The 18,322-nt window shown below is 43.4% G+C and overlaps 1 protein-coding gene across 1 annotated transcript in view; it reads right to left on the bottom strand.

The window, feature by feature from the left end:
• The window catches only part of LOC140360652 (polypeptide N-acetylgalactosaminyltransferase 10-like), a 90,632-nt gene that overhangs the window by 33,262 nt on the left and 39,048 nt on the right, over positions 1-18,322 (bottom strand). The window contains exons 2-4 of the mRNA XM_072445974.1: positions 16,696-16,798; positions 15,720-15,858; positions 9,129-9,295 (exon numbers count right to left, since the gene is read on the bottom strand). Coding sequence (XP_072302075.1) covers positions 9,129-9,295; positions 15,720-15,858; positions 16,696-16,798 — 409 coding nt within the window. The remainder of the gene's footprint in view (positions 1-9,128; positions 9,296-15,719; positions 15,859-16,695; positions 16,799-18,322) is intronic.

Raw genomic sequence — 18,322 nt, 5'->3', positions numbered from 1 at the left:
CCTGCAGTGACGTGAGGAGAGGCCGTCCCACGAGCCGAGCTTCTGGTCGCGGACAATCTCAAGAATTTAACGATGTTGTCATTTCAGATGGAGGGCAGGGGCCTTCATCACTGTATTAGAAATTCACGATTTTGAGAGAAATAACCAAACTGAAAATCCACAAACGTGTAAAAGATTGGCTCCATAAACTTACCATATTAAACTTTGACGTTTTATTAAACCACCACTTTCAGAAGCTTGTTTCTGGTGAAAGGGGACGATAGTATTGAACTTTGTGTTGATTCATTGAGAATTATGATTGCTAATGATAAGAACTAAAAAGCAAAACAAGTTATTTAAACTAAATCTTCACGACTTCAAATTAACTTTATAATTTATCATTCAGAAAGTTAGATTTCATAAAATCAATCACAAAGGAATGCTGTACAATATTGTCATCTCACAGTAATCATAAACGCAAAATGTACATTTGTGACATCGCTACGTGTAATCTCCAACCCACTGTACGCAACAAACTTTAAAGGGCACATTATGCAAATTACAATAAATTGTCCCCACATCAGAAACATGTCATTTCACCTGTATATTTTGCTTAATTTCCGCACGTTTCATCAATCCTGTTTATCAGCTCCTCCAGCATTGAGCCTCAGAAAACAATCCATTTCAATTATCCCCAGATTGTAACTTCAACCATAAAAAAAATCCTGCACAAGTCCATACATCTTCACTAGACTCGTTCAGAATACCGTGAAATTGCGATTTATACAATTGCGTGTTTAAATAGCTGTTGTTCCCCCCCCCAAGGTATTTCCCACTGCTGCCAGTAGATGGCGCTACACCAAATCTAGACAAATAAGACTGGATGCAGCGGTTCGTGTGCGTTCAATACATCGTCATAATAATTGTTGTGTCTTGAGTTCTGTCTGGCTGTTTCACTCTTTGTTCTGAACACATTGAATAAACATCTTCCCTGCTAAACTTTTTGCATCTGCAAGAGCGTCTCTGTAGGTATCGCTCGCCACCTGCTGCACACGCCTCTCTCTGGTTTGGGTTAATGAGGTCTCAGCCTCTCCGTGTCCTGGATTCACTATCTAATAAAGACTAATGTGTTTGCCCACGTTGGCGCCCGCTCATTACGGAGATTTATGGCCGGTAAACCAAAAGAAGCCACGTTCCCATTTACCGGTGCAGACTAAACGCTGGTAATGAGGCGCAGTGACCCCGGCGCCCCGGTCTCCTAACTCAGATGAGGGAAGTGTCCAATGCCTGGAGAACCGGAGCCATTGCGGGGAGAATGGGTGATTAATGGCTGTATTATTGAGGGGGAAAATATGTCCTTTGGGTTGATCGTGACAAGGACCTCATGTTGGAGACAAAATTAAAACGGAAGCAAGGATGATAATGTATAACGTATTCAATCATCGGCGGCGAATGTTGAAGTGCGATACATTGAGACAGAAAAATATCACAATGAACGATAATATTGAAATTGAAATCACTTTATGATAATCCCAATAAACCCTTTTCTAAATGTATAAACAAAAGTCATGCACAGAGATGAATAAATAGCAGTATACAACACTATAGTACTTCTTCAGTATCCATAACCATAGGACTTCAGAAGGGCGTAGTGGGATTTCAGAAGGGCGTAGTGGGATTTCAGAAGGACGTAGTGGGATTTCAGAAGGACGTAGTGGGATTTCAAGGGCGTAGTGGGATTTCAAGGGCGTAGTGGTATTTCAGAAGGGCATAGTGGGATTTCAGAAGGGCGTAGTGGGATTTCAGAAGGGCATAGTGGGATTTCAGTAGGGCGTAGTGGGATTTCAGAAGGGCATAGTGGGATTTCAGTAGGGCGTAGTGGGATTTCAGAAGGGCGTAGTGGGATTTCAGAAGGGCATAGTGGGATTTCAGTAGGGCGTAGTGGGATTTCAGTAGGGCGTAGTGGGATTTCAGAAGGGCGTAGTGGGATTTCAGAAGGACATAGTGGGATTTCAAGGGCGTAGTGGAATTTCAGAAGGGCATAGTGGGATTTCAGAAGGACGTAGTGAAAGGGCACATAGGTACTCCTTAAGAGAGCTACACGAACACATAAAGAATAATATAACTTTATCAACAACAATGTATTAATTTACATGCTATATTTGCGGTGGGAAGTGCAAAAAGGCAATAAAAGGTATTTCTATTTCAATTATTGATAAGTGCTGTGAATTTGGTGACCCTACATCCAATAATTAAAAAGTTATTGAAGATGAATTATTATATTACATCATATTCCATAAATAAAACACAAATACAGCTTTATATGAAAAAATAAAGGTTGCTGTGGTGTCCATCATGGTGTATTTATTGTGTTTTTCAAATTGTACCGCTCTATTTGACGTTCCATCCCAGCTATAAAACGTTTGCATTTTTGGTTTTGCTTTTTGATGACGGTCCATAAGCACTCGTCTTGGCTCCGGCTGCACGTTTGATGACGGTCCCTAAGCACTCGTTTCGGCTCCGGCTGCGCATTTGATGACAGTCCCTAAGCACTCGTCTTGGCTCTGTCTGCACATTTGATGACGGTTGTTGTGGAAAATAGGTCATGACATGTCACGAAATTAATATAGAATAGAATATGAGTTACTGATAAATGTGGTCCGGCGCCTCTTAATCAGCCAGGTTAAGGCCAATTAATGTGTCTGGACTTGATTATGTATGAAAAACATCTTCGATGAACCTCTGAATAAGAAGCTTGAATCGTCACATCAGTGATGCTTTCACTTATCTCCTTTTGGAGCTGATTTGATGTGGGGTTGTGCATACGTGGCAGACTAGGCCACTGCCTTTAAAAGCATGTGTATTTTCATTTGTAATTGCAGCTAGGGACAATACGAAATTGTCTTAGGGACAGTGAGGGCGTTTATTTGCTGTGCACGAGTAAATAAAGATCCACCTTTTGAGAGACACAGTCTGCTTCATCCTTATTTTGGTCATTGTTTGCAGATATTTCCCCTAACACGGTCCCTAAGCACTCGTTTCGGCTCTGGCTGCACATTGGATGACAGTCCCTAAGCACTAGTTTCGGCTCCGGCTGCACATTTGATGAGGGTCCCTAAGTACTCGTCTCTGCTCCGGCTGCACATTTGATGACGGTCCCTAAGCGCTTGGCTCGGCTAGGCTCGGCTCCGGCTGCACATTTGATGACGGTCCCCAAGCACTCGTCTCGGCTCCGCCCATTCGGAGCTGCGCCCAACATACTCATCTGATTTTAAAGTCGCTTGGCAGTGTAAATATGAGTATTTTAGCATGTGTATGATCTGTAAAGACATGTGCGTTTAGGAGCCATTGACATTGGAAGTCCGAATCTGTGAATATGACGTTAATTTTACCGAACTATCGGCCGCTACGCACAGCTGATAGGTTAAGGGCAGCGTCGTGGCTTTTGATTGGTTCAGGAAAAGGGCGTATCGGCCCGCTACGCTAAATAGGGCCCGCTACGCTAAATAGAGCCTGGGGAAACAATGCCTTCTACAGTACATATCTTGTCGTACCACAGAAAAAGGCCTATTCAATCACGTTTATCTTTCTTATCTTTATGCACTTTTATCCATTCAAATCATATCATATTTTGCTCTGAATAATTAATTGCAAAGTCAATATAGCACTTTGGCTAGAACTGCAGATGTGCAATGACGGTATGTGCAATGACAATACAAATGACCCCGACGTTGCTGTATGTGTTGTGTACTGATTTGTTCTTTCGCCTCCGAGCAAAAAGATATTGGGTTCAATTTACAGATCTTTCCTCCGACTGGAGAAACACCACTCCAATCTAAAACGTGCAAATGAATCCGCCAGCGAGGCTCTCCTGACAAGCCAGGAAAATTATGTTAAATTGGAGTCGACCCAACTTTTGTAAACTGAACACAAAACTGAAGCTTTTTGAAAACAGCTCGTGTCGTGAGTTCAAATCCAGACTCATTGACAATTTACTGCACAAATCCTGCCTTCCCTCTCATCCTCCATTGCCCACCGTCTTTCCTGTCTAATAAAACCTACGGACCAAAGTCGCTTCATGAAAACATGAAGCGACTTCCTGCTTTCTAGATGTGTTCTTTCCCCTCAGTGCGTGGACAGCAGCAGGTGCTAATGAAGTCTGGGCCCCGAGAGGGAGTTCTCATTTCCAGAGCTCGCAGCAATTAAAAAGAACATAAACTGAACACTAAATCTGAACCCCGTGAGCTTCCTCTGGTGACGCAGCGATCGTCATATGTATTAGAACAACAGAGAGAGCAGCATTTGTCTTCATGCAAGCCTCACTTCGAATACCATCCATACCAAGTTATGCAAGATGTTCCAAATGTTGAAGTACAGATAACCAAAACATTAAAAGTACCACAGTAGAGAATGAACCTGGATGGAGACCGGACAACAGGAATAAACCAAGACAAAGCCTTGGTCTAAAATCGGATCAAAGAACAAGATAAATCAGACTCATCACTTCAACATTGGGATTAACCTGGGAATAAGTCAGAAACTAAACCTGGACTTGAACAGGACTAAAACAGGACCAAACCAAGTCAACATCAGGACAAAACCAAGCTCACACTTGTCAACAAGGACAGTACTAACATTTAAAACTTAAATTTGCCAGTAGGGAAATATACCGATACCACAATGATGATTAAAAACACTCCTTAAAACATAACATAATGACATTTTTAATATGATCAGTGGTAGTTCTGACAAAGGTCAAGATAAAACTATTAAGGAAAGGTACAATTTTCCGACCTATTCAAGTCAATTCTTCGGTATTGATACTTGAATTGAGTTTCAAAACGAGCTTCAGGATCAATTAACATCCATACCATTTTAGTTTTGGGAGTGTCTGCAGTGCCGCGGCGCAGCCGCAGCTCCTGAAACTACGCTGCTATTTGACCGCGTTTTAGACCGCGCCGGGTTAGGGTTAGGGTTAAGGTTAGGGTTAAGGTTAAGGTTAGGGTTAAGGTTAGGGTTGAGGTTAGGGTTAAGGTTAGGGTTAAGGTTAGGGTTAAGGTTAGGGTTAGGGTTAGGGTTAAGGTTAGGGTTAAGGTTAGGGTTAGCCATGAGGCTATAACGGGCTATAAGGGAAATGCCAGGGCTTTTTGTAAAAGACCCTCCCCAAATCACATCTGAACCAGGACCGAATCGAAACAAAATCAGGTCAATGCACCGATTACTGGACTATCGCCAACATCGAAGCACAACCAACAATACCTTTCCCAATATATTACCAAAACGACGTTGAATCGCAAACGTATCGCTATAAAAGCAATCCGTTAAGTCAGAGGGAAAAGGAAATTGCTGAAACTTGGATGATTTATTGTGTGCGTCGTTGTCAGTGTGCCGATGGTACACAGCCAAGCGATCTTTATATTTGTTTTGGGGGATGATAGGACAGGAATGGGGGCTCGCCTTGTAGACGAGCTGAATGGGTCGACTGCAAGAGAGGAAGGAAATTACGGTTGGGACAGAGAAAGTCCAGAAGAATACATCAATGTTAAGGAGCGTCGTGACAGCCTCCATCGCTCTCAGACTGAAGAGCGTCAAAGCGGCGTCTCCATCAGTCAATCACTGTCCGCCACGCAGAGAAACCAGATTATTTTTAACACCCGCACATCTTAACCAGCTACTGTCTTACAATACGCTCCGGTTACAGTGCCGTCCTAACCGCAGGGCTGTCTGCGCTGGTATAGATGCTGAAAATAGCACAACATTGAACCTTTGATAGCTTTAGAACGGTCCAGATAAAGTATAGCAGTACAAGAACAAGAGATTTGCTTGAATGTATTGAATGTTTTATTGCAGAAACGGCTAAAGACGCAGGAAGAACTACATAGATCCTTTGCTCCATTCCAGTGCAGAAAACATGTTGTTATTAAGCACCTTCATATCTTACTTCTTTGGAATATGACACAAATTATATGAAAAGGTATCGCACATGGAAATGAATATTGTGATCCTCAGATTTACATATCGTTTCATCCCTAATAAAAATTCGAAAAAAATAGCGGCATTATTTGGCCTAAATGGCCAAAAACTATATAAATTGTGTTTATTTTGAAATCAATAATCCACTTTATTCGTCATATCAATCTAACAGTCATGTGCAAAGTAAATTATTGTTTGATGAATAGGAATACATCATCACTGACATTTTGTCTAAAAGTCTTGATGAATGGTCATTGTAGGATTTCACTCTTCATGGCGTCAATATTGGGAATAAGTGTAAAATCGTGCTGCTTCCACTCAAAATAACTGTCAAATTTTACATTGCAATCCTACTTCCACCAATTTATATTTATTGCCCAATGTCCCTGTCAAATAATTAAACGTCGTAGGGTTATTCATATATTGTTGCTCCTCGTATCTAATTGACCTTCAAACAAAAAAGGTCATTGAATGTAGCTCGGCCTGAACTTCTGAACAGGCTTTTTCCCTCAACAGTTCACGTTCACAGCGCTCGGTCGTTGAATGGTTTCTGTCATTGTGCTCGGGCTCAGATGCAACAAAACAGATTCTATTCCGCAGATGTCTTAGCCCTGTATTATCTGCCACTGAAGCCGCGGAGAAAGGCCTGGGCCGTTATTACTGTGGGGACGAGGAGAAAAGGAAAGACTGTGACTGTGACAGCGACCAGACGATTACCGAGGGAGAGAGGGACCACCGGGACGCACCGGGAGACGCTCCGGGAGACGCGCCGCCGAACGAAAACTGCCACGCTCTGAAAAGTGGCAGTGAACTTCGCTTGACACTCGAGCAACTTGGTATTTTTCACTCTTGCTCAGCCACTGAACGATTTTGACCGGCTGCGAGGAAAGATTACTGAGTGCGGGGAAAAGCTCGGGTCGTAAGTCAACAACGGTCTTCACAGTGAGGCAACGAAACAAAGATTGGATTTATACGAAGCATCGCACGAACAGAGACGAGCTGCGGAGACGGGGTTTTTTGAATCTTAAGTTGCAGGGAATCCTCCAAACAGCAACGCTCAAAGCAACAACGGATTGTCCGATACAGATGTTTGGAATCAATAAAATCAATATTGGATATTTGACTAACTGCTTTGGTCAATCTTTTAACAAAAACTTTTATTTAAGCCTAATAAAGCTAATCGAAGAGGTTCATGGCAGAAGGCAATACAAATTGCAAAAAGGTTTGTAAATTAATAAAGCTAACTTTTTGCAATTCCATTTATTAAATTGTGTTTTAAATACACTTTTCATAAAATAGTTTATTTGATCAGTTTAATATGGCATCTGCTAATAAATGCATTCAATGGTCTTTAAAAAACATCCTTTAATAAAGCATCTGATAATTGAATTATTACATGTTACATTTTAATACAAGCTTTATCCTATTTAACATGGCTCTAAGATTCCTTCAGAATATTGCAATTTAAAATGTCCAAAATATAAAATAATGTTCAACAGGTGTCATAATATATAGCAGACAAAAGCAATCTTCTTGAAATAAATAGTTGTCTTTCATATTCTTCCTACAGCAAAGCTGCATCAGTGAGTTTAAAGTATTATTTATTTTCTGGATCTTCTACGTCAGAAAATTGGCTCACTTCCTGTTTTGTTCATGTTATATTTAGGGCAGACAAAGTTAACACATCAACTCATGCGATTAATCATACGAATAGGTCTGTTTTGACTGTAATATTTCAGATTCCACAGAGGTTTACCTGAGTGAAGGAGGCGCTGAACATCACAGTTACGTTTACTCATAAAATCCATCAGCGTGACCAAACACACAAGTTTTATCTTCGTCACACGCTGCTTAACTCCAGATTTCCGCAGTGTCCCCAGTTCACTCTGCAGAGCGAGACAAAGCTGCACCACTCCCCGCCGCCTGCCAACATCAACATCAGCCACCGCGTGATCTGCCGCTGACGTTTATGAGCGCAGAGCAGCCGATCAACCCGAAGACCGACGGAGACCCGGAACTGAACAGTGCGCGCCATGTGACAAAAATACAATCTGCGTGAAAGCACTAAAATGAGTGAAATGGGGCAATCATTTCACCAAACTACAACAGAACACGCCAGGTCCACACAAGCAGCTCCATGTGTCACCAGCAGAACCATTTACATTGTTATATTGGGTCTTTAAAACAACAACTTTTTTAAATGTTTTAAATTGACAGACAGCACTTGACAGGTATCTGCAGGCCAGCTGTACTCGACCTCGACTGGGGATGTCATCGGACGGTGGAAGGAATACTTTGAGGACCTACTTAATCCCACTGTCACATCCATCACCCAACTTGAAGTCAATGAGGTTGTTGGCTCCTCAGTGGCTCTGGGGGTGGATGAGATCTGCCCTGAGGACTTAAAGTCTCTGGATGTTGACTGTCTTGGGTGACACGTCTCTGCAACATTGCGTGGCGGTCGGGGACCGTGCCTCTGGACTGGCAGACCGGGGTGGTGGTCCCTCTGTTCAAGAAGGGGGACCGGAGGGTGTGTTCGAAGGGAGGGATCACACTCCTCAGCCTCCCCGGGAAGGTCTATTCTAAGTCCTGGAGAGGAGAATCCAACCGATAGTCGAACCTCAGATTCAGGAGGAGCAGAGTGGTTTTCGTCCTGGTTGTGGAACACTGGACCAGCTCTATACCCTCCATCGGGTGCTCGAGGGTTCATGGGAGTTTGCCCAACCAGTCCACATGTGCTTTGTGGATCTGGAGAAGGCTTTTCACCGTGTCCCGTTCCAAGTATCTTGGGGTCTTGTTCACGAGGGAGGGAATGATGGAACCTGAGATTGACAGGCGGATAAGTGCAGCATAGGGAGGGAGGAGCTCGGAGTAGAGCCGCTGCTCCCCCAGCTGAGGTGGCTTGGGCATCTGTTCCGGTATGTCCCACTAGGAAGAGGCCCCGGGGAAGACCCAGGACACGCTGGAGGGACTGTGTCTCTCGGCTGGCCTGGGAATGCCTCGGGATCCCCCCGGAGGAGTTGGAGGAAATGTCTGGGGAGTGGGAAGTCTGGGAGTCCCTGCTTAGACTGCTGCCCCCGCGACCCAGCCCCGGATAAGCGGAAGAAGATGAATGGATAGATGACTGCAGTTGTTTCATCACAATCTGTCCTCTTTTGATAAAACAATACTTGTACCTTTGTCGCTGAAGTCGTCAACCAGGATGAGCTCGTGGATGAGAGCCGGGGGCGAGCGGTTCAGGACGCTGTGAACGGTTCGGAGCAGAGACGACCAGCCTTCATTGTGGAACGGGATGATCACACTGCTGTTGGGCAGCTTCTCCGAGTACAACTTCTTTGCACAGCTAAAAACACAAAATCCCAATTAGTCTTGTAGCAAAACCCAAGCAGATGTTTTATTTTCCAAAGAAAAATTGAAGTTGCTTTTTGATGATTGTCGTTTGAAATCAATGTTAAGTCACAAGAGTGGGTTTCACGCAATGAGACGGCTACAAAGAACAGTATTTACTAGACTAAAAAGAACAATGACAAAATATAAAAAAAAGGAAAATGTTTTTTTTAGGGCTGGGCAAGTTAACGCGTTATTATCGCGTTAACTCATCACTTATTTAACGCGATCAATTATTTTAACGCGCATTAACGCAGGTCGGATTCCCCTGGTCCGCACCAGTTCTAAAGCCTCGTACAAACCGCTGCGGACGAATCGCGCCCGACGCAGAATTTGAGCGCGTGTACATTAGAAAGACAAACGCACCGGAGGGCGCCGTAGCTGGGGAGATCCGCGAGAAGGGTCCGGCGCGTGTCTTTATCATCTTCAAACGTGAATAATCTGGTGCCTTAGCAACTGGCTTAGTGCAGAGGAGTAAAAAAACACCCAGTTTTAGGAATCCACAAACTTTTCTGGCTCTTTTCAATGCCCTGGCAGTGGCAATAAGCTTTAGTTTTGTGTTCAAATATACACAATGCATTTATTTTAATTCAACTGGTTAAGTGTTTGTTTGCACAACTAATGTTATGGCACTTTAGTGTCAAGTTCTAAGAATTTACAAACTGTACTGAAGTGTTTTCTGGTTTAGGGACATTTGGTACTAGACTGGTTATGCTGCTCCTAAAATGTGTTTTGAGCGTGTAATGTTTAATGAGATTACAATGTTTCTGACGTTACCTCTGAAGTGCCCTGTTCATCTTTAATGATTGTGGCTCAGGAAGTGAATACTTAATATTTTATTTAACAGCTACCGAATACAAATGCTGATGCACTTTACACTTCTTTTGAATTCATTTTGAATTTTGCACGTAGAAATACGATTAATCGTGATTAATCAGGGAAATGATGCGATTAATCGCGATTAAACATTTTAATCGTTGCCCAGCCCTAGTTTTTTTGTTACCCACCAGAAAAAAAATAACATAAATAGTGGACTCGCCTCTCCACAGATCTGACTTGAAACTTGGTCTGGTGAAACATCATGCTTGTCTCCGTGGAGATAGACAAGTTCAATGCCATACTCTGAATTCCAGGCAGAGCGATAACATTTCCACAGACAGAAGCAGACTACATATTGCATTGCACTTTTAATTGTATTACATTTTAAATGTGAAGTTAAAAACACTGATCTAAACTCCAGACATGTCCTCTAGAGCAGCACACAGTTCATCTGAAGCTCCTCGTGTCTCTGTCTAGACATTGCTCCACAACTGAGCCGACCGGAACTGACACCTGTCCATCCCTCCACCAATCACAGTGTGGCATCTGACTGTCAATGGGCCAATCACAGCCAGACGTGTGTTCATCACTACCTCAGCCTTGAAAAAGATGAGAAACTACTTTGTGCCAACTATTATGAACAAAACAACTGTCGCATAATATCAACCACCGATAGAGACTAGATAGAACTAGACGGATAGGACTATCCGTCATTTTTTGAATGAAATTTGTCAAAAAACAGTGGGTAACCTGTTAAATACCATTCATATGATTAGGGCCAGTTTTGACAAAAGCACGTCTAAATGTAACGACACATACAGACAAGGGTCTCATGAGTTTAAAAGTGTCACTTTTACAATATCATGTGGTAAAAAGAGTCTTGTAGCCTTCAAAGCCTTGTGTATTTATTACACTTTCGATGGGGCACCACTGAGTATTTTGGGCTACGCACCCAAATGACTAGCAGCGGCATGTGTAAACCAACAACATTGATCCAAGACAACCTAATAAAAACGAGTACATCAACTTCAAAATTCTAGAACTGATTCTGTGCAGTTAACCACGCCTCTTCATAGTGATGTTTTACCGTAGCAAGCAGCAAATATTCAATTACATTTTCATATTTCACATTTGTGTGCCATTCAGAGTGAAACATGTTCACAGAAAGACAAGTACAAGCATGGAGAGAATTCAGGAAAATACAGTTTCACCCCCAACATGCAAAAAACTCACGGGTATAAGCTCATAAAAGTTGTACAATATTTCTCCTTTAAGACCTTTTAAGTGGTTACTTTTACTCTTGGATCCAACAGCTGAAAACACTATTTGTCTTTAGCAGAGCCTACAATTGACAGATGTAGTCTGTACTCTGAACACGGCTGGTCTCTGACCGGCTGCAGCTCTGAGTCATTATCCACAACAGTGAAAATACCCAGCAGCTTTTTCCACTAAAAATACCCGGCACTCCTCTTGGTCAGGGCTCACTCTCCACCTGACGGCAGCCGGCTGTGTGACCCCTCGTGCACACAAAGACAAGGCTCTCACACAGGCTCAAAAATGATCTGTGTAAAGTATATGGAGCCAGCATGAGCCGCTTGGTTCTTCGAGCAGAGCTTTTTACGGTTTGAAAAGAAAGGAAAAAAACAGGCTCTAATTGTTGGAAGTAGAAAAGAAATGGATAATAATGGAATCATTGTTTTGGAGATATGCAAATTCAGAATATTGGGGATATTGTATGACAAACGATTAAAAAGGACCCCTGTAGAGACAGAAACGTATTCAAGACAAAAGTATAAAGTGATATTTCTGTACATTTGTGGTTCATTTATGTTTTGTGCTATAAACTTGAACCTAAACCAAGATATTTACAAGCTAATTTTAGCTCAATCTTGTTCAAATATCTATGTGATTTGTTATTATACATTCAAGTTAATTTAAGCCAATCGTAAAACCTAGAAACTGTTGGCATAAATAACCAGCTCGTAGTCTACAGGCCTCGTTAAGCCCAATGCACACGTCTTGTAGCATTTTTAAATTTGTGGGAACGATTCGGCTAAATCGTGGAAAAACGAATGCTATTTGGTTGGAATGAAGTACAGTATTTTCCGCACTATAAGGCCCACTTAAAAGCCTTTAATTTTCTCAAAAAACTACTTATAATCCAGTGAGCCTTATATATGGATTCATTCTGGTTGTGCTTACTGACCTCGAAGCCATTTTGTGTGGTACACGTTTTGTTTCGCTTTGTTGTGCCTTATATATGAAAAATGATTGAAAATAGACCATTCATTGACAGTGCGTGCCCCTTATATTCCAGTGCGCCTTATAGTGCGGAAACTACGGTAGTAATTTGACGCCAGGGGGGCTCCGTACATTTTGACCGAATGCTTATAAAATTGAGTTATAATCTTAATCAAACACACAACTGCATTTGTCACTCGATGCATTTAAAAGTTGGTGAGTTTCTGTCTGGGTTGATTACTAATTACTTTGTTTGTATTATTTACATCAGCTTTTTCGAGATGCTGTTAAGAAAAAGGCAAATATTTGAGTTTAACACACCTGTTTCCTGTGTTTATTCTACTCGACTGTTGCCGCCCACGCATCGTTTCAACAGAACTGAACATTTGCTATTTATCGCTTGAAATGCATCCCATAATTGTATTTCAATTGCAAGTACTTTTCTCCCGTAAACTCGAACATTTACATAAAGCAAAGGGTGTTTTTGTATCAAATTAACTTGCGAGTCGGTGAACGGGACACGGAATAGATCGCAAACAACGTAATTATCTCCGTAGAGGGCACTTTATAGAATGACGCTAATGTAGCGCTGTTGTAAATGTGAAGTGCACTTAAGTATCCCACAATGCATCAAAAAGGCCAGACGGCTTTTCAACAGGTTTTATGTGTTTAAAGTGTGGAGAGAGTGTGAGAGTCAATGAGACAAATAAGTAAATACATGTTTAGTACAAACTATCGAACATTTTGCTGATTGATTTATCTGGCAAATTTGATCATGAATTGTTTGAACATGAGATTGACTGAGTCTGAGTATTTTTTTCATCAAAAGCAAACATTTTCCACATTTTCTCATTGATTAACGGTTAGTCCTAATCCTAGTTGTGATTAATTGATTAACTTGCGATGATGATTCCCTCTCCCTTCTCGCCTTCTTCTTCAGCTCCCTCTACTTTCGCTTTCTCTCTACTTCCATCTCTTCTTCCCCTTTCTCCCCTCTTCTCTTTTCGTCACCCCCCTCTCTCCCTCCTCCCCCCTCAGAGTTGGCGGGTGAGGTCGGGGGGCCGCACCTGTGCCGTCGGCGGGGCTGGCGGTGATAGCGGTGATTGGTTTTTGCCGCACTCTTGATGGAGTGCTGATCCGGAGAAATAACCTGCTGCAAGTGTTTGTTTGAACGAGAGGCTCTTGGCCCCGGGTGGCCCCCAGCTTCACACGGCACCGTTCTCTGCATCTGAATTCAGCCCGAGGAGAGAAGCGTTTGACCCAAGCTAACATCGCTTCTAGACTAAAACTGGGGTCGCGGCGGAACGACGGCCGGGAAAACAACCGCGCAACATTTAAGTGGAGAATTGATTTAAGACTTGGAAGGTGGTGTATAATGGTGGTGTAACAGCCTGCACTGCCCATGTTGAAGAGAGAGTTTAGATATTGACAGCTTTCGAGTGACGGCGTTAACGTTCCTTGGAGTTGTGAAGCTCGAGGCAGTATTCTTTCTGAAGTTCTGTTCCTCGAGTTTAATCTGAGTTTCGTTTTAAACATAATCACACAACAAAGAAAGGATTTAGTTAGAACTAACAACAGGTGAGTTTAACCTTTACTCGACTGTCGACTGATTTTCTTATCTATATGGACAGCAGCAGAGAAGAAGAGTGGACTTCACAACAGACAATTATGTTCGTAATTGTAGGGATGTCAAGATGATTAGGTTAATCAATAAACGTAATTAATCAGGTCACAATATTAGTAGGTATCCCAAAATCTAATAATAATCGGGACAATTCTAGAAACAAAATCAAGTATTTTTTGTTCAGGGACCGGCCTCCTGCTGGTGCCCAGAGTCAGGACAAAACATGGGGAATCTGCATTTCAGTTTTATGCAGCTAAAACCTGGAACAGTCTTCCTGAAGATGTGAGACAGGCTTCTACTCTGACAATGTTCAAATCTAAGCTAAAAACAGTTTTGTTTAGCTGTGCATATGACTGAAACATTTTTTTCTTTGCACTCTTCTCTTTTGTTTGTGATTTTATTAGTTTAGAAAATCAGTTGGATTGATAATTTTTAATTTTGTTAATTTTATTGTATTTCTGTTTCTGTAATTTCTTTGTGATTTGAATGCATTTTTCCTGCTGTGTGAAGCACTTTGAATTGCCTTGTGTATGAAATGTGCTCTACAAATAAACTTGCCTTGCCTTGCCTTCAATCTTTAGCGCAAGAAAAAATTCCGACCACGGGAAAGAAAGAAAATGAAAGATGTCACTGGTGTTAAGTCTCTATAATGGTGAATATCGTACTTTTCGGGCTGTAGAACGCTCCTGAATAAAATCTGCTCCAACGAAATGTACAAAGAAACAAGACTTTGTCCATATGCGGGCCGCACCCGTCAATAAGCCACAGGGGCCCACGTTGTAACATGAGATATTTACACACGCCGGTTGTCTTTAGAACCGGGGGTCTCGCGGTGCACTCGTGGTCTGATTACACAAATTTCTCAGTGAATATGAGTTGGATTGTAATAAAACACACAGCATTTTGAAGTTTAACAAACAGAAAACACATCACTACTGTCCCCTCTGTCCTTGATGACTCTGTGTCTTCACATCTGGTTCATCTGCTCCTGAGCTCGTACTTAAGAGAGTGTTAAATTGTAACATGAGATATTTACATAAATATATGGTCAGGTCAGGCCAAGACCTGATTAGTCTCATTTCACTGCGGCAGGTCCTAAACTGCAGATCGCCGTATACCGTATGTCCACGCTCCTCGTGTGTCTAGAGTTACCTCATTAGACTAATTTCTCTGTGAATATGGGTCAGGTTGTAATAAAACACACAGCGTTTTGGCCGTTAGCCAGTAAAAATCTATACGTTTTATGAGCCGCCGGGTTCAAAACGCGTGAAAAACAATAGCGGCTTGAAATCCAAAAAGTATGGTAATCCACCCTCGCTGTGGGAAGGAGAGGTTTCGTAGGGCTTTCCTTCCTGCTGCTGTCAGACTTTATAACAAACACTGTTTGTCCTGAACACTCGCAATACTGACCTAACCTAATACTGATGTGCAATTCCGTCATATGTGCAATTACTGTCGTGATCACATGCAATGGTATTTATGTATTTATTTATTTGTCTATGGGAGTTTTTGTTTATAGGAGATCTTCTACTGAAAGTGTATTTCAGACTTCCTATAAGTGATCTGTTCTTTTCTTCTGTATCTGCCTCTGTATCTTCCTGCGTTGCACCAATGAAATTTCCCCATGTGGGACAATAAAGGATTATCTTATCTTAAATATATTCTAATCGACGTCATAGTATCAACATGTACTGACTTGGGGTGTCTGATGTCGGGCACGGATCTGTTGAGCGAGATGCGGTCGCTGACGTAGATGTTGAAGCCGTTCTCTCTGTAGGCCTGCTCCACCCTGTCGGCGTCGCCCAGAGGAAACGCCTTCCCCTGCTCGCCGTTACCTGCACACACACAAGACGTTACAATTTGAACAATTTGAATAGTCACATTTATGACACTGTCCTCTGCAAGAAAATAATACATGTAACACGTCTTATGCTGGATAAAAGCTGCAAACCCTGCAATTTAGACCGCTACAAAACAGTTTAACAGTTCATATTTCAGTGTTGTGTGAATGCTCCTCAACGTGTTTCAAATGTGCACTTTGAACAGAATCCAACGTTAGAATATAAATCACAATAACAATGAATATATTTTGAATGTATTGCACTTTAAAAATGGTTAGGAAAGAAAAGTAGGAAAGTAAAATGCCAGTTTTATACAGTTTCATACAGGTGGTATAATTTATTGAACTAAAATGTGTACAAAGACGCCAAATCCAACTGTGAAATGTCGTGGCCTCGTGGCTCTGTCTCGGTGCCGCGTGGCTCCGTCTCGGTGCCCCGTGGCTCCGTGTCGGTGCCCCGTGGCTCCGTCAACTGTGGGTGAAGGTCCAAAAGGGGGCGCTGTTGTGGAATAAGATATTTCCCTTTTTGGGGATAAAACAAAGCAGCCAAATATGTTGTTTTCATTTTGAAGGATTTGTTGGGGGACACTCTGGAATGTTAATCTGCTCAACTATTGACCAATTTTGTATTACTATTACTATTATTATTACCCCCTGTGGTCTCTCATCCAAGGCCCCGCCCTGTTTGGATCGGGCCTTGGAGAGCAAGTATGGCCATGTTTTCTTGTGTGATTGTCTAACTTTCTGATGGTAAAATAATCTGTTTTAAAAGCCTGGTAGTTGTGAGTCTGGGCATTACAAACATAAATAGAGCTGAATTTAAGTGTTGAACCTGATTTGGCCGTGTCCCGTTTGATGGCCTCATAGTCGTGCCAGTCGATTCTCCGTGGTCCGTCTCTTCCCACAGGAGAGTCTTTCCCAACACGATTCAGCCCCTGAAACAAACGTAACACAATGTCATTAGCATGTATGATGTGGAGAATACGACGTAGGAATGTTTTTAATTGACTCCATATCCATCCATCCATCCATCCATCTTCTACCGCTTTATCAGGGGCCGGGTCGCGGGGGCAGCAGTCTAAGCAGCGACTCCCAGACTTCCTTCTCCCCAAACATTTCCTCCAACTCCTCCGGGGGGATCCCGAGGCGTTCCCAGGCCAGCTGAGAGACGTAGTCCCTCCAGCGTGTCCTGGGTCTTCCCCGGGGCCTCTTCCCGGTGGGACACCCGAAAAACCTCTCCAGGGAGGCATCTGGAACAGCCACCTCAGCTGGCTCCTCTCGACGTGGAGGAGCAGCGGCACTACTCTGAGCTCCCCCCGTGTGGCCGAGCTCCTCATCCTATCTCTAAGGGAGCGCCCAGCCACACGGCGGAGGAAACTCATTTCGACCGCTTGTATCCGCGATCTTGTCCTTTCGGTCATTGCCCAATGCTCATGACCATAGGTGAGGGTAGGAACGTAGATTGACCGGTAAATCGAGAGCTTTGCCTTTCGACTCAGCTCCTTTTTCACCACAACAGTCCGATGCAGCGACTGCATCACTGCAGCCGCTGCACCGATCCGACTGTCAATCTCACGCTCCATCCTTCCCTCACTCGTGAACAAGACCCCAAGATACTTGAACTCCTCCACTTGGGGCAAGGAATCCCCACCCACCCGGAGAGGGCAAGCCACCTTTTCCCGGTTGAGAACCATGGCCTCGGATTTTGGAGGTGCTGATTCTCTTCCTAGCCGCTTCACACTTGGCTGCAAACTGTCCCAGTGCATGCTGCAGGTCCGGGTTTGATGGAGCCATCAGGACAACACCGTCTGCAAACTGCAGAGATGGAATCCTGTGGGCCCCAAACCAGACACCCTCCGACCCCTGACTGCGCCTAGAAATTCTGTCCATAAAAACTATGAACAGAACCGGTGACAAAGGGCAGCCCTGACGGAGTCCAACATGCACTGGGAACAGGTCTGACTTACTGCCGGCAATGCGAACACAGCTCCTGCTCCTGTATGACCGGACAGCCCTGAGCAAAGGGCCCCGGACCCCGTACTCCCGGAGCACCCCCCAAAGGACACCCCGAGGGACACGGTCGAAAACCTTCTCCAGATCCACAAAGCACATGTGGACTGGTTGGGCAAACTCCCATGAACCCTCGAGCACCCGATGGAGGGTAAAGAGCTGGTCCAGTGTTCCACGACCGGAACGAGAACCACTCTGCTCCCCCTGAATCCGAGGTTCAACTATCGGTCGGATTCTCCTCTCCAGTACCCTGGAGTAGACCTTACCCGGGAGGCTGAGGAGTGTGATCCCTCTGTAGTTGGAACACACCCTCCGGTCCCCCTTCTTGAATAGAGGGACCGCCACCCCGTTCTGCCAGTCCAGAGACACGGTCCCCGACCGCCACGCGATGTTGCAGAGACGTGTCACCCAAGACAGTCCTACAACATCCAGAGACTTTAGATACTCAG

The sequence above is a fragment of the Eucyclogobius newberryi genome, unplaced genomic scaffold (assembly GCF_026437365.1).
Source record: "Eucyclogobius newberryi isolate DKJ021-1_F unplaced genomic scaffold, fEucNew1.0.hap1 SCAF_15, whole genome shotgun sequence".
Lineage (NCBI taxonomy): Eukaryota > Metazoa > Chordata > Actinopteri > Gobiiformes > Gobiidae > Eucyclogobius > Eucyclogobius newberryi.
This window is presented reverse-complemented; position numbering and strand designations above follow the sequence as displayed.